This window comes from Balaenoptera borealis (genome assembly GCF_965194805.1).
Source record: "Balaenoptera borealis genome assembly, chromosome: 5".
Taxonomy (NCBI): domain Eukaryota; kingdom Metazoa; phylum Chordata; class Mammalia; order Artiodactyla; family Balaenopteridae; genus Balaenoptera; species Balaenoptera borealis.
The window spans coordinates 111864489-111879074 of record NC_138862.1 but is presented as its reverse complement, the minus strand read 5'-3'; the positions used below and the strand labels follow the sequence as shown (position 1 = coordinate 111879074).

The following is a 14586-nucleotide window of genomic DNA, read 5'->3' as shown; positions in this document are numbered from 1 at the left end:
GACAGTTCTGTGACTTTTCAGTCACCTCATGCTCCACATTATGTCTTGGAAAGGGAAGCGCAGAAAATTGGTAAGAGCTAGGTGTCCCGGAACAGAATCTTTCAAAGTGAAACCCCTGGTCCATAGTTGTTGGCACACCAAGGTGCACAAATATCAACCAACCGGTCCAGAGAGCTATCTGTTCCTCCCTGGGACTTGCTGTTACTTATTAACAAAGATACCAAGTGTGAAGGACAATAGTGGAATGGCATCGCTCTCTTGCTCTTTGGCAACTCTAACAAATATCAGCTTTTTTCTAAGCAGGAGAAGTCCAATTTCTGAACAAAGCCAATATATAAATATTATTGCCTGTTCCTGAAATATGAAGATAGTCCTAATTAGAGTAACAATTCATGGTGTTGGGTATTGGTAAATATCATCTCACCAATAATGCGTAATTTAAAAGCTCACAAAACTGCAATTAGCGATTTTACCCAACCGTTTAAAACCAATTAGCATCTTTGAACCTGCTATTATAAGCATTAGGATTTACAGTTGTTCCTTCCTTCCTTTTTATTTTTAAAGGAAGGACTACATAGACATTTAGGTTTTGGGGGTTTTTTCATTTGTTTTTGTTTTTGTTTTTGTTTTATCACATAAAGGATTCACTGTATCAAAGCTTCAACTAGGCTACCTTATGACTGTCGAAAAAGGTAGCTGCCTCTGACCCTTGTCATAATAACTAGTTGCTCTCTTAGTGACAGAAAAGAAAAATTGACATCTGATTTAAAAAATATCCTGGCCAATGTACTTTTTAAATGTTAAAATATGTGTTGATTACTTTCTCCCCAAATTATGACAATTGCTATCATTTGGCATTTTACAAATCTAGAAGTATCTCAAGGAAGAAAATCAGTACCTTAAGGTAGAATCATATCTTGTAGAAAGGATTTAACAGCAGCAGTAAGCCTGGGTTCTGACAGCTACTAGATAAATTTGGAAGCCAGGAAAGATAATCAAGATACTAAGACATGTTTTAATCAGTCACATTGTAATAGGTTGCCAGGTAGTGGAGCTCATTAAAGGAAGTAGTGTATTCCATGTAAGTGTATTAAATATTCAAGCATCTCAGAAGTTCATGGTATAATATGCTTCCAGTTTTCTGGGAAACTTTACCAGCTCAGAAGACTAGAGGCATTTTCCAAAGTTCTTCTGCGTGCCAAATTCTATAGTCTTTAAATAGATCTGTAAGGATAAAGATACTGGAGTAAAACCAGTTTGCAGAGTCAACGAAATGGAGGAGAACACTCATTATTGTTTTCTCACCTCATTAATGAAAAAGCATCCCATAGAGTAAAAAAAATATCTCAGTAGATTGATACTGGAAAATTTAAATTACCATTTCCTTCGTAGGCAGTAGTAATTCCCTGCTGAATGCAGATGAATTTATATGATTTGAAATGCAGTTAATTCAAAACACTGCATGCTTGTACTTTGGAATAGTTGGTCCCATGAGGTATGAACTCAGACATATTTGTTTTCTTCAAAGTGAAACAAGAATTCTGATTGCTTTTTAATAGGAAAAGAATGGAGTTGGCAAGAATATACATAAAAACATCCTTTTATCCCTGTTACCTTAGTGATTTGGTTTTTAATACAGACACATGGCTGAAAAATAGTTTGTTCTATTGAGTAGCAGATCCGGGGATAGAGATGCCAGTGAGACAGCCTCACAATCGCTCCGTATCCTTGAAAGAGAGAGCCCTCTCCCTGGGAAATTGTTTACTTAGCATTTAGTAAAGGTCATGGAATGCCAGTATCTAAAGGTGTCCTCTTGAATTTGAAATTAATAATGACTTTTGTACATTTTGCTTAGGTTCTTGCTTGATAAAATATTTTCATTTCCCTATAAGTTTTATGTTTGATCCTCTTAATGAGTCACTGTGAATTTATTTTATTTTTATGGCTGTGTTGGGTCTTCGTTGCTGTGCGAGGGCTTTCTCTAGTTGCGGCAAGCGGGGGCTACTCTTCATCGCGGTGCGCGGGCCTCTCACTATCGCGGCCTCTCTTGTTGCGGAGCACAGGCTCCAGACGCGCAGGCTCAGTAGCTGTGGCTCACGGGCCCAACTGCTCCGCGGCATGTGGGATCTTCCCAGACCAGGGCTCGAACCCGTGTCCCCTGCATTGGCAGGCAGACTCTCAACCACTGCGCCACCAGGGAAGCCCAGTCACTGTGAATTTACATGTGCCTTTGCACTCACAGTGACTAGAAGGGTACCCCTTTCACTGATAATCAATTAGTAGGTTGTAAAAGCCCCTTGAAAGTGTGGAATTGTGAAGCACTCTACAGCTTTCCTTCGTATTTACCCTGTGTGGACAAGTCTTTGAAGCATGGAACTACCAATTGATTGCAAACTTGTGTGGTGCGGCTTTCCTGATTGTGCTCATCTGCGTGTCGCCAAGCTGGTGCTGGGACTTGAGTTTTGAATAAATTTGAATGTGGTGGGATCATAATTTATTTTAACTACTGATAGAAAATAATAGCTAAATAGCAATGTTATGAAAGTGGTATTAAATTTCCTGGGTTCAGTGCCACTCTGAACTTGAATAAGGTATTTATATATTCTATAAAAGGTCAATAATAAAACTAGTTTATAGCTTATCTTCACGAAGTTAAAATGTGTGTGAAGATAAAATGGAAAGAATTTGAGTTCTTAGAAGAAAGCTGATATTCAAATCTATGGTATCTTAGAAATTTCACAGTAATGACAGCCAGCTTTGGAATTAACTAAAACCCACAGATTTGTGTTGGAAGAGCTCATGAGAACACATTCTCATTTAAAAAAAAAAAAAAAAATACTGCTTGGCCAGAGAAGACAAATAAAAGATGTCCTGATAATGTAATATGTTTGTGGCCATCTCTTCATGGATAGTTGAAAAAATATATATACGTGTGCAGAGAAAACCTGATAAAAGGAAATTTGGCAAAATAATTTATTATTATTTAAGAAAAAAATACTAGGTTATTGCTTACCAAATGTTTTGCATCTGCATTCTTATTAAAGCAATTTAGTTTGATTAAAAGTTGAAAGTTATAAAATCTCTGTAACCAAATGGTTATAAGTTACTTAGTACTTTCAGAGTGATCCTTTATTGTTCTGCTATAATTCAAAGACACATTGACTTTCTGAGAATCTATACAGGTCATTTCTTTTAGGATTCAGGAATGGATTTCTATTTTGTTGTGCTTTATCTGTCACCAAAAATTAATACTGAATTGAAAATAAGTTTTAAGTTAAAGCGCCATGATGAATATTTAGAAGGTTCTTCAGCAATGTACTGTCATTTATTTCTTGCAGGCTTGTACAGCATATGTGGATTTTATGATTTCTGTGGCCAAATTGATTCGTCAGGAAAAGGGACTGCCTGTCAATGAAAAACAGCTTTCTTCGGAAATGAATAAAGTTATGGAATTGGAAAAAGAAATTGCCAATGTAAAACACTTTTTCTCTGATACACTGAACAATGTCAACCACTTTTTATTTCTTTCTCTTCTCTATCGTATTTTAAGGGTAAAAGGTACATCTCCTTAACTAAGTGATAAAAATGCATAGCTTGGTAATGGATCATTAACTTCAAGAGGACCTTTAAAACTGGAATTTTACAGTAAACCAGGTTCCAGACATCCAGAAGACATACTTAATTTGACAAATATTAAACTAGATGTACTTAATGACCTATTATAAGTGGATTACATCAATATCCTAACTATTTACAGTCAAACTGTTGTTGAGATGCCCTTGAGATCAGGACACACTTGATTGCTAGCTATTCAGCAAAGCTGTTTTAGTTTTGATATGTACCATTTTACTTTATTTTATTTTAAAGTTTAAGGTGACCACAGAAATTGTCTCTATCCCTTTGCTAAGAAGTATTAGCCTCTGAAAATGGCCACACTACAGTACAATATCACTGAGTTCAGACTGTCAGGCTGCTTATTAGCTCAGGGGAGATCCAAGAGGAGGAGTTTATCAGCAAAGCCCAAGGGGTGTGTTCCTGAGTTTCCTCTAGTTCCAGGTCAATCCTTAGAGTCTGAGTTGGCACATTCTTGTCTGAAGTTCCTCTGACGGGGTCTGCAGTCTCAAGCGAGTGAACTCTGTAAACAGCATCCAGGTTATTGATTGAACTCACGGTCAGTTTCAGTCTAGGATCCACAGAGCTCTCTGACATTGCAAACAGCAACCTGCACTCCTAAATTCCCGTCTGCTTGTCACTTTACCATCAGAATCTTGAAGAATGAAGATCTTTGAGGGCAATTTTGGCTTTCCTGGGGCTACGTGAAACCGAAAGTCTAGAATCAGAACCAAACTTTGCTTGGAGCTGCAGCTGGATGAATGGCAGCTTGATGGGTTACATGTGGTTCAGTGTTGGAAACAGAATTTTTAGAGAACAGTTTATTACCCTGGGTTTTTACCTCTGGCACCTTCCAAGACCGTGTTCTCCTTTGATCAGCCTCAGCTTCTGTAGTAGTTGTATCTTACCTCAGAATTCTTTGTGTCTACATTTTCTCTCCCCTCTGACACTCTGAGATTGTAGTGGGGTCTCAGTCCTCCCTGAATCACCTATGTGTCTCTAACAGTGTCCAGCACGTTATTGCATGCAGATGTTACAAACATAGTTTTTAAATGAATAAATAAGTGACCTAAAGGGGAAATTGGAGCCGTTGTCACTTGAGAAATAATTCCCATTTTTACATTTTGTTTCTTTTCGCTTAAAATTGCTTTTACTCCTTTCAACCACTAGTTGGGCAGTTGTTATTGAAATTTTCTTTTTTGATTCAATGAAAAAAATAATACTGGATGCTGTTGATAACACTGAACTCGTTAGGCCAGATGAGCGGACAGTCACAAAAGTAGATGCTAGAACTCTCTTCAAATAATTTGCCACCTACCTGTGTTATGTACTAGGAATTTTCTCAGTCTTACTTGCTTTAAATTCTTGTAGAAATCATTGTGCTTTTTTCTACTCTTTTTCCTGTCTGAATTTTAACTGGGACACTGAATGGTGGTAGGTGAGAGAAAGAGTATTTGAGAGATAAACTGGAAATGACTATATTCAAGAAAGTCATTATCATATGAAATAACCACAGACACAACTGAGCTGCCCATTTAGCCATAGAAGGAAAGAGGCCTGTAAATATTGCTGATGTGGTTTGGCAGTTATGAAAATATAAAAAGATTTTTAAAAAATTTTATGCTTGACACTGTAGCCAAATCTTGATAATTGTTACTGAATATACTTAAAATCTCTTATATTTCTCTTTTCTTCTTGATAGGACAAAATAAGTTATAACACAAATACAAAATAGAACTTAAATATAATTATGTTGTACCTATGCCATATTTCTTTTTCCCTTGTATATAGTTATATTTTTCTAAAAAGTTCTTGATCCAAAATAATGATAAGAAATTAAATCCATAGGCTACAACTAAATCTGAAGATCGAAATGATCCAATGCTTCTTTATAACAAAATGACATTAGCCCAGATCCAAAATAACTTTTCACTAGAGATCAGTGGGAAGGTAAGTAGCAGTTTTATGTACTCTCTTATTGTGCCATTTCTAAAATTATAATATTAAAATGCAGTTTGTTAAAATGTAATGATTTTTTTATTTATTGAAATAAATTGAACATCAAAACGAATTTAGATGACATCAACCATTTGACTTCATGAAAAGACTTGAAAAAAAACTATTTGAAATAATTATATTTATATTTAATTAGAGTGAATTTCAAAGGTAAAAGTCCTTTCAAGGCAGCTATGTAATAATATTAGAAATTATCATAGAAAAGGGTTTGGAAACATTAAAAGCAAAAATCCTTCTGAAAGACCATTATATAGCCATTGGACTTGGACAGTCAAATAATATAAGTACCAGATTTCTTTTTAACTCTGAAAAAGGATAATTTATTCATAGAACTTGCCATGTTCTCATCAAGGCCATCTATGGAGGTGTTCAGAGCAAGAATGGAGAAATAGAACACAAGAAACAGAAAAATCTATAGATTCCATTTATAAACATCAATTGACATCTTTTTGCTTAGTTGTAATTCCTTAGCTAGTATCTAATAATCTCTTTTAAGGCTATGCATGTATTCTATGTATTAGTTGATGCACACAATCAGGTAATGAAGCAACATTCATGGAAAAATCTACAAACCACCACATTCAGTGATGGAATTCTCTTTGGCACTAATTGCTGAAAACAAGGACTTTTTAAAGGCATAACCTACTGAGTTAGGAATTTCTTACATAGAGCTTTTTAATATAATAAGTGTTTAATAAATATGTTTTGAAATAATGGTCCAAACTGCCAAAGGAAATCAAGAAAAGCACATAGCATCTCATACTTAGCAAGTGATCAGTGTATTTATATACTTCTAGGCATATATATATAAAATGATAGAGCCTAAGATATTGGTAATCTTAAACATTCTCAAACATTGAAATGTGGCATTTCAGCAAGATCTGCATAATCTCCACTTCTGCTGTTTTTTCTTATATCCATTGGTGGTTGAATAACCACAATTCCCATTTAAAGAATAATAGATAAGACTCCATTTCTGGCAACTCCAAACCCAGCTTCTGAAGTGTGAGAACTGCATGCCTGTAGACCTGATATTGATAGCTTAAAGTACATTTTGTTCATCTTCATTGGACCATCTGTGTTGTATCTATACATCTACTATACCTCTGCTAGGACAGCAGTGTGCTTTCATTTACAACACGAGCTCCACTGAGATGTATTACTGTGTTCAAATGGATTGTTTATTAATATCTACTTTTAAGAGATAAACATTTTATACCCATTTAAATTTTTGCATAAACCTGGGAAACTTTATGTTTACAGCTAAATTTCTTTTTCTTTTTCTTTTTCTTTCATATTGGTTAGACCAAGAATTTGACACTGAGCCTAATTTCTAGCATATGTTCACTAAACTTAGAAGCTTTGCTTTTGCTCTTAAATGGTTGGTTTAATTCTTTTATTTAAATAATTATGCTACAGATCTAATTTTTATTCAAAAATTGACTGAAGCAATTAGAGAAAAATCCCAAACAGATATCAAACTGACCATTGTGATAATTATATAGTGATGCAACTGACACTGTAACCATGTCTGACCCTGTAACCATAACTGAGTCTTGGAACCAAGAAGAGAAATCCATAATTACTGAATGTTTTGTGCCTGCTTTTTTCCAGCCATTCAGCTGGTCAAATTTCACAAATGAAATCATGTCAACTGTGAATATTAATATTCCAAATGAGGAAGATGTGGTTGTTTATGCTCCAGAATATTTAACCAAACTTAAGCTCATTCTTACCAAATATTCTGCCAGGTAGGTATGTCCGAGTGCCCATGTCCCCAAAGTTTACATTTAATATCACTCTTTAGAAGCTTTGCAGCCTCATCTTTTCTGTTGCTGGGTGGTGGGTTTTTTTATGCAGAGATCTTCAAAATTTAATGTCCTGGCGGTTCATAATGGATCTTGTAAGCAGCCTCAGCCGAACCTACAAGGAGTCCAGAAATGCTTTCCGCAAGGTGAAGAAAAAATCTCTCTTTTCTTAAGACTTAAAGCATAAAGCGATCCATGGTTATGAAGGCTTGCCATGTACATTACTAGAAGTGGTAAACTTTGCCAAGAGACAAAATGCCAAATGCTGGGTATGTTGCCTGTATTTAAGCCACGTTGCCTAGGAAAGCCAGTTTTCGGGTGCTCTGTGGTCCTATGATTGTCTCCTCTGGCACCGTGATTGAATTGCCCGGGAAGGGCATGTATTGGTTATTTGAGCAGTTCATGGAAGAATACTAGCTTGGTTTTTTGTTGTGTTCAAAGTGATTTCAGGGGTATCTATCTCAATTAATTTGATTTTTCTGGTGCTTGTAACATACTAGACATTCAGACAGTTGGACCACATTGATGTGGACAATCCCCTGAAAATATACCTACCTGGAGATAGCCTTAAGACCTTTTATTAGACTGGACCTACATTATTGAAAGAATCATCATTTTCGTCCTATTGTGAGGGGAGAGGGCAGGAGGGATTGAGGAAGGAGAAATTCTCACAAATGTATTGGTTGGTGTCATGCAAAGGAAATAACTCCCTGATTGATTGAAATTTTTAGTTTTTACCCTTTAAAAGAAAATGTAGACATATTTTTTAAATTAGAGAATGTAAAAATGGTGTTTTGCTAAATTTCCCTTCCGTAAGTTAATCCCTTTATTGGTTCTTAAATTTGTACACATGCAGTTCTTCTAAGTACTGGAACTTCAACAAAAACTTTAGAAAACAAGAATGTGTTTTCTTGTATACCAGATCTCTCCCCTGTTACATTTATTGAATATTACTTCACATTTATGTTTATACAGTGGCAACAGTGTTATTTTGTTTGGTGGAGAGGGTTGTTTTTTCTAACGCTGTCTAGAAAGATATTAACTTGCAATAGCCAACAGTTTTTCTAGGACGTGCTACTGAAAATATACCTTATTTCCAGATCATATGTAAGTAATAATTCAATTGGATTACATTTTATCCTATGCAAGGACATCCTGACATGTGAGGAGAAGCAATGAATATTGCAAGAATTTAGGAGACATAAAGAATAGAGTCCTGTGAAATTTGTGCTCTTACCACACTTCGGCCGTCTACTCTTGGTCAAATGCCATTTCCTTTTTCTCTCCCATAGGCTCTTTATGGCACAACATCAGAAACGGCGACTTGGAGACGTTGTGCAAACTATGTCAATGGGAATATGGAAAATGCTGTGGGAAGGCTCTATGTGGAAGCGGCATTTCCTGGAGACAGTAAACATGTGGTAATGTTTTCTGCACAATACTCTATCAGCATGTGTTTGCACTGATGGGCAATTACAATAGTCCATCATTTGGTTAAAATTTTATTAATTGGCAGAGAACTTCTGAATCACAATTTGCCATTATTTCCCAATAAATCTTATTCTCCCTCTCCCGCAGGTCTGGTTATGTTTCTGATCCTAATATTGTTTAACCCAAAACCAATTGTCCATTTTCCAGAAGCAATGTATTCACAATACCCAGTCACATGTTCTAATGATACAGTCATTTGTAATCTCTTCTGTTACCAAAATTGACTAAGAATTAGTATTTTCTTAAAAACCAGAAAGTAAACCAGGGTTTATTTGAAGTGTAAGACATGTACTTTATTTTTTATTGTTACTGAAATGAATACAAGGGAACTTAAAGACATGGTGAAAGAATCTATTGAAATGCTACCTCATGCTTAACTAAACTACTAATAGTAATGACAGTATTTTATGTTAGTTCTTCTTTCATGATAATGGAAACCATACATTCTGAAGGTGATTTGTATTAATGTATGCATTATGACCTATTTAATCATTAGTGTTGATAGTAGCAGTGTTGCTTTAAAAATATAATTACCCACATATATCCATTTGTTTAGATCACCAATTTGTTTATAAATTTACATTTATTAACATATCACTGAATCACATAAAGACAGCTTATAGCTCTATTTTTTTTTTAATTTGTGTTATAAAAAATTAATTCATGGCCTAAATTTGCCTTCTGTTCTTTTGGTTTAAGGTTGAGGATTTAATTACACAGATCCGGGAAGTTTTTATTCAGACTTTAGATGACCTTACTTGGATGGATGCTGAAACAAAAAAGAAAGCTGAAGAAAAGGTAAAGAGCAAGGCAGGGCGAATTATCAAAGAAAAATCTATAAGAAAAGATTAGCTTTTAAGAAATTTGGGGAAAACATAGTATTCAAAGATTGCGTAAAATAAAAGCAAGCTCCTTCAAGATGTAATGTTTCCAGGAACACTTTTCATGGTTGAAGATTTTTTTTTCCTATGATTTTCATCTTTTATTATCTCTTTGTAACTAGCTCCTACTCTCCATGTTTGGCTCAAAACTTTGAAAGATCTCCAATTTTCCTTTTTTATTTTTTTAAAGGAAGTCTTCACAAAACAAGAGGAAAATCTTGTGTGAACAAGAAAGCATTAAAAGATATTATCAGTGGTTCATATTTTTCCTCCTTTTATGAAAAATATTTAAAAGACCTCTACCAATATCTTAAAATATCCCCTAATCTTTAATGTAAACTTCTAGCTAAATTTTTTTTAAGCATGCACTATTTAGTTTTTTTTTAAATGACCTAGGGAGAAAAATAGTAAATTTCTATTCAAGCAAATGTAAGGTAGTGCATTATTTGAGTACTATAAGGTGACCTACAGTTAGAGGGATGTTGAAGGAGCTTTTTATAACTATTCTTATTTACCCCCATTGTGCACCTTTTATTGGGACTCTTAGTATCTTGCATTAGAATAAAAGTGAGATGTCTAAGGAAATCTCAGGTTTAAATTTACTATGCCATTGTGTTCATAACTATATAAACCTAAACGGAACCTGTCCAGTGAAAACTGTATGTGTTTATGAGCAGTATTCACATGCAGCCTGATTATTGCTCTGTAGTTAGGGTAACAGGAAGAACAGACCATTCTTTGAACTAACACAGAAAGAGTCCATAAATCTATTATAATAAAAGAATCAAGCTGTAGTCTAGTTCTCTTTCAGGATTAGGTCACATGGAAGGATTATCTTTTTCAGCTATCACAGAGCCCTGAGTGGGTCAGGTCTAGAATTTGGCACCCCAGTATAGCTATCTTTCCATCATTCTGTAGGTCCTCAGAAGTTCAGGCTGGATTTGCTCCTTTCATGTTCTAGCTATCACAACATGGTACTATTTGATGTAGCCAATCAAATTGTTCTAGGTAATCATTTCCCAAGGTGGTATCATGAAACTCTGGACCTGCCAAGTTGCTCTATGAAAGAGTCCCATGGTCAAAAAGAGTTTAGGAAACATTTCCTGCAGGAAGGCTTCCCTGATCCCACCCTCGACTAGGTTTTATACCTGTAGGGTGTGATTTTATGGCACCATACATCACACTTGAGAGTTAATATTCATTTTATTGCCTACCATTGACCATTATAGTAAACTCTCCAGGGGTAGAAATGTTTGGCTAACATTGTATCCTCAGCCCCTTACAAAGTACCTGGCTTGTTGTATACCCTTAAAGACAAATTGAATGAATAAATAGACTAATTCATCCCATTGGACACTTACAATTACTTAATTTTAGACTCTAAGAAGTCTTTCAATGAAGAAGCCTGCTTAACGTTTGTGTCACAGTATTTACCCCAAATATTTGACAATATATCCTCTTCATGTAGTACCTCCTATTTCTGTAGATTTTGTATCCCTTAGAACACCTTTTGGGGAAATATCTTCTAGAAAATAAAGTGCCATTGAGAGGGAGATGATTCGTTATGGGCTGATGGTATGGAAAGGAAATGGGCTTGGCCAAACTGATTTAGTGACACATCTGTCTGATCCACTGGGGAAATCCTACGCTTATGAAACAGATTTGTAACAAAACCACATCCATTTGATGGTAAAACAAATAATTCAGAGATGCAAGCTTAATATCCCATGAAAATATTAAATTAGTTAAATTATTTGAGTAATGTGATATGATAAAATCAAAAGTCAACTATCTTTGAGAAAAATGAGAGAAATAAAAAATAGAAATAGAAATAGCAAGTAGTAAACAAGTGGTACTGATGAAATAATTACAATAAGTAAACAATTTTAAAATAATAAAAATAGAAATAGTAGTAAGGTAGTGGTAAATATGAGATGGTATAACAAGGAAAACCCTGTTTTCTACTTGTTTGACTAATGTCATTCATTTAACCACGGGAAGTTAGGTACACTAGCTCTGGAGACCAAAGGAGAGCATAAAAACTCCAGGAACCAATATTTAGAAAGAATATTAGCATTAAACCTGTAAGCCCACATCTGTTTTCTCAGCCAAATCAGTGAAGTGAAAAGATAATTATAAGCTGCTAGAATGGAAGTTCTAAATATTACCCCTCCTGTAAAATTGAAGAAAAAAGCCTTTCAGAGAAAAAGTTCATAAAAGTACAATACATGTGGAACAATGACTTGTCAGTTTTCATTTTGGTTTTCTTGGGAAAGCTGCAGCCTATGAGAATAGGGTATTAGAAGCTAAATTTCAGAACTATTTTTTGTTTATTTTGAACTCCAAGAAAAAGCCAGTGCAAAAGATCTTTGTTTAAACGTTGTCAGGTACTCATCTTGTACACAGTATGGGTCAGGTTATTCAATTGCTGTCAAGGGCAAATTATAATGTTTGCATTTGAAAGTTCATAATCATGCTCACATTCAATATTCTTATTTTCATAGGCCTTAGCAATTAAAGAAAGGATCGGCTATCCTGATGACATTATTTCAAATGACAACAAACTGAATAATGAATACCTTGAGGTAAGTCTTCATAAAGACTGCACTGATGATGCCTGGGGCTGGTGGCAATGTCATTTCTAGCTATGGGGGGGGGGCAGAAATTATGTGAAATAGCCTACACCCAGAGGTCTTATTATATTGATATTAAGCCTTTAACACTGAAGCCAGAACTATGTTTGTTTTAGTTTTAGCCTATTGTTTCATGGGCTGGTCTGTATTTGGTTTTGTTATTTTGCTTTCCATATATTCCATTTTAAGAGTAGTGATAAAAATCTGGTGTTTTTTAAAGAGCATTAAGACATAGACATTTAAGTGATGAACAGGCAGTACTCAGGCTTCTTATCTCATTTTATACACGCCTGAAAAGTCAGATCTTCAGCTTTCCTTCCACTTTCTAATTATTCCTCTACTGGGTAAACCAGGTCATGCCTTCTCTATTTGAAAAAAAATCTACTATTTGAGAATGGGGAACTATTTTATTCCCCTTTGGTAATGTAACAATGAAAAGAAAACAGAGTTGATTGAAGTCATTACAGTATTGATTTCAGACTCAGCTAAAGGTCCTGTTGTTAACCTTGCAGTCACCACAACTACTTGAAACCCTGGTGACAAGGTGACCCTTGCCTAGATCTGGGGATGACAACGATTCTTAATCCGTTGAGTACACGGGAGTTTGCAAGGCACAGTGTCCTCTTTTCTTTTTCCATTTGCAGAAAAGCTTGACTTTTTAAAAAAATGAGCTGGCTGTAACATGTGAGTCCCCGGGGCCCTTGTGCAGGAGTCCAGTGGCTGAGCACATAGTCTCACAGCTGAATTGCTTGGGTTCAGATCTCAGCTACACCTCTCACTAGCTGGCCAGGAGCATAAGCTCAAAGCCGGACTCCTAGGGTTCAAATCTCAGCTCCATCACTCATTAACTTGGGCAAGTGACTTAATTGTGCTTCAGTTTCCTCAGCTTTAAAATGGTGGTAACGGCCCACCTTCATAAGATTATTATGGGGATTAAAAAGTGTGATATATGAAGTTCTTATAACAGTGTTCTTATAACATAGTAGGTACTAAATATGAATGCTTTTATTTTGTCTGTCCTGTAAGGATGAATATCAATATAGAAAAGCTTGTTTGACATTTAGTTTCATTTGACTCATTACAAAAGAATAGACTGAAGTAGTGATTCAGCCAGCGCAGCAGTGATCTGTAATATAGAACTAAGCTAGTTGGAACTTAACTTTTCTTTGGCAAGTTTTAATGTCCTCTGTTAACTTTATTAAGTGATAGAATTTAAGAAAATATCTCTTCATGCTATTTAGCAAAAACTTTGAAGATACCGGTTTTAATATTTTTCCCCAAATCTTTTAAATCAATATAGTTGAGCTACAGGGAAGACGAATACTTTGAGAACATAATTCAAAACTTGAAGTTCAGCCAAAATAAACAGCTAAAGAAGCTTCGAGAAAAGGTGGACAAGGATGAGTATGTATATTCCAGTTTTCTAACATGTTCATTCGGAAGAGGGCCTTTGTCGCATTAAGAGAAAGAACCTGACTTAGAATAATGTTAGAAGGTGTAATGTTCTCTTTCTGTTGAGTACTTCTAAGAACATCTAAGAATGTACTAAAGATGAGTCAGGGATTTAATCAAAATTTAAACTTTTTTCATTAAGGCGTCCTTAGACTACCTTTGGTTTCTTCTCATATTATTGTCTGTCCCCTCTACTTTTGTCTGTGGACAGGGCTCTCAAGAACACCTTAGCCTAAGTAATCCATAGCTCCTTCAAGCCTTCTCTGAGGCTGTATTACTGTACTCAGCATTATCATCTGCCCTCAGCCCCACCTGTGTTCTATCGGTCCGTCATCCTGCAACTCCATCCCCTTCCTAGATTGCTCCAGGTAACACTTCTGTCAACCTTGTGGTAGCCAAATATGAGATATCAGGAATCACTCTCATTCGTAGTTTTCAAATGCTCTTAATCTCTGCTTACTAGTGGCATGAGTACATTGTAGTAACTATTAGCTTAATGTTCATTTTTCAGTTAAATGGATGTGTCTAACATATTTATCAACATAAGTGTTTATGCACTTAAATCCCTAGAACTGCTTGTGCTTTTAGCTCCTAGAGAACAAGGGACCATTCAGCACAGTGCTGGACACATAGGAGGTTTTCAGTTAAAACTAAATTAATGAATGAGTGAGCAAGTGAAAAGTCAATATACTA

The 14586-nt window shown here is 35.4% G+C and overlaps 1 protein-coding gene across 5 annotated transcripts in view; it reads left to right on the top strand.

Annotated features, from left to right (window-relative positions):
- The window catches only part of MME (membrane metalloendopeptidase), a 91574-nt gene that overhangs the window by 41967 nt on the left and 35021 nt on the right, over positions 1-14586 (top strand). For all 5 annotated transcript variants that reach the window (XM_082394361.1, XM_082394364.1, XM_082394363.1 and 2 more), the window contains exons 9-16: positions 3339-3473; positions 5461-5562; positions 7243-7379; positions 7489-7582; positions 8729-8857; positions 9627-9725; positions 12313-12393; positions 13742-13845. In XM_082394361.1, the coding sequence (XP_082250487.1) occupies positions 3339-3473; positions 5461-5562; positions 7243-7379; positions 7489-7582; positions 8729-8857; positions 9627-9725; positions 12313-12393; positions 13742-13845 (881 nt within the window). The remainder of the gene's footprint in view (positions 1-3338; positions 3474-5460; positions 5563-7242; positions 7380-7488; positions 7583-8728; positions 8858-9626; positions 9726-12312; positions 12394-13741; positions 13846-14586) is intronic.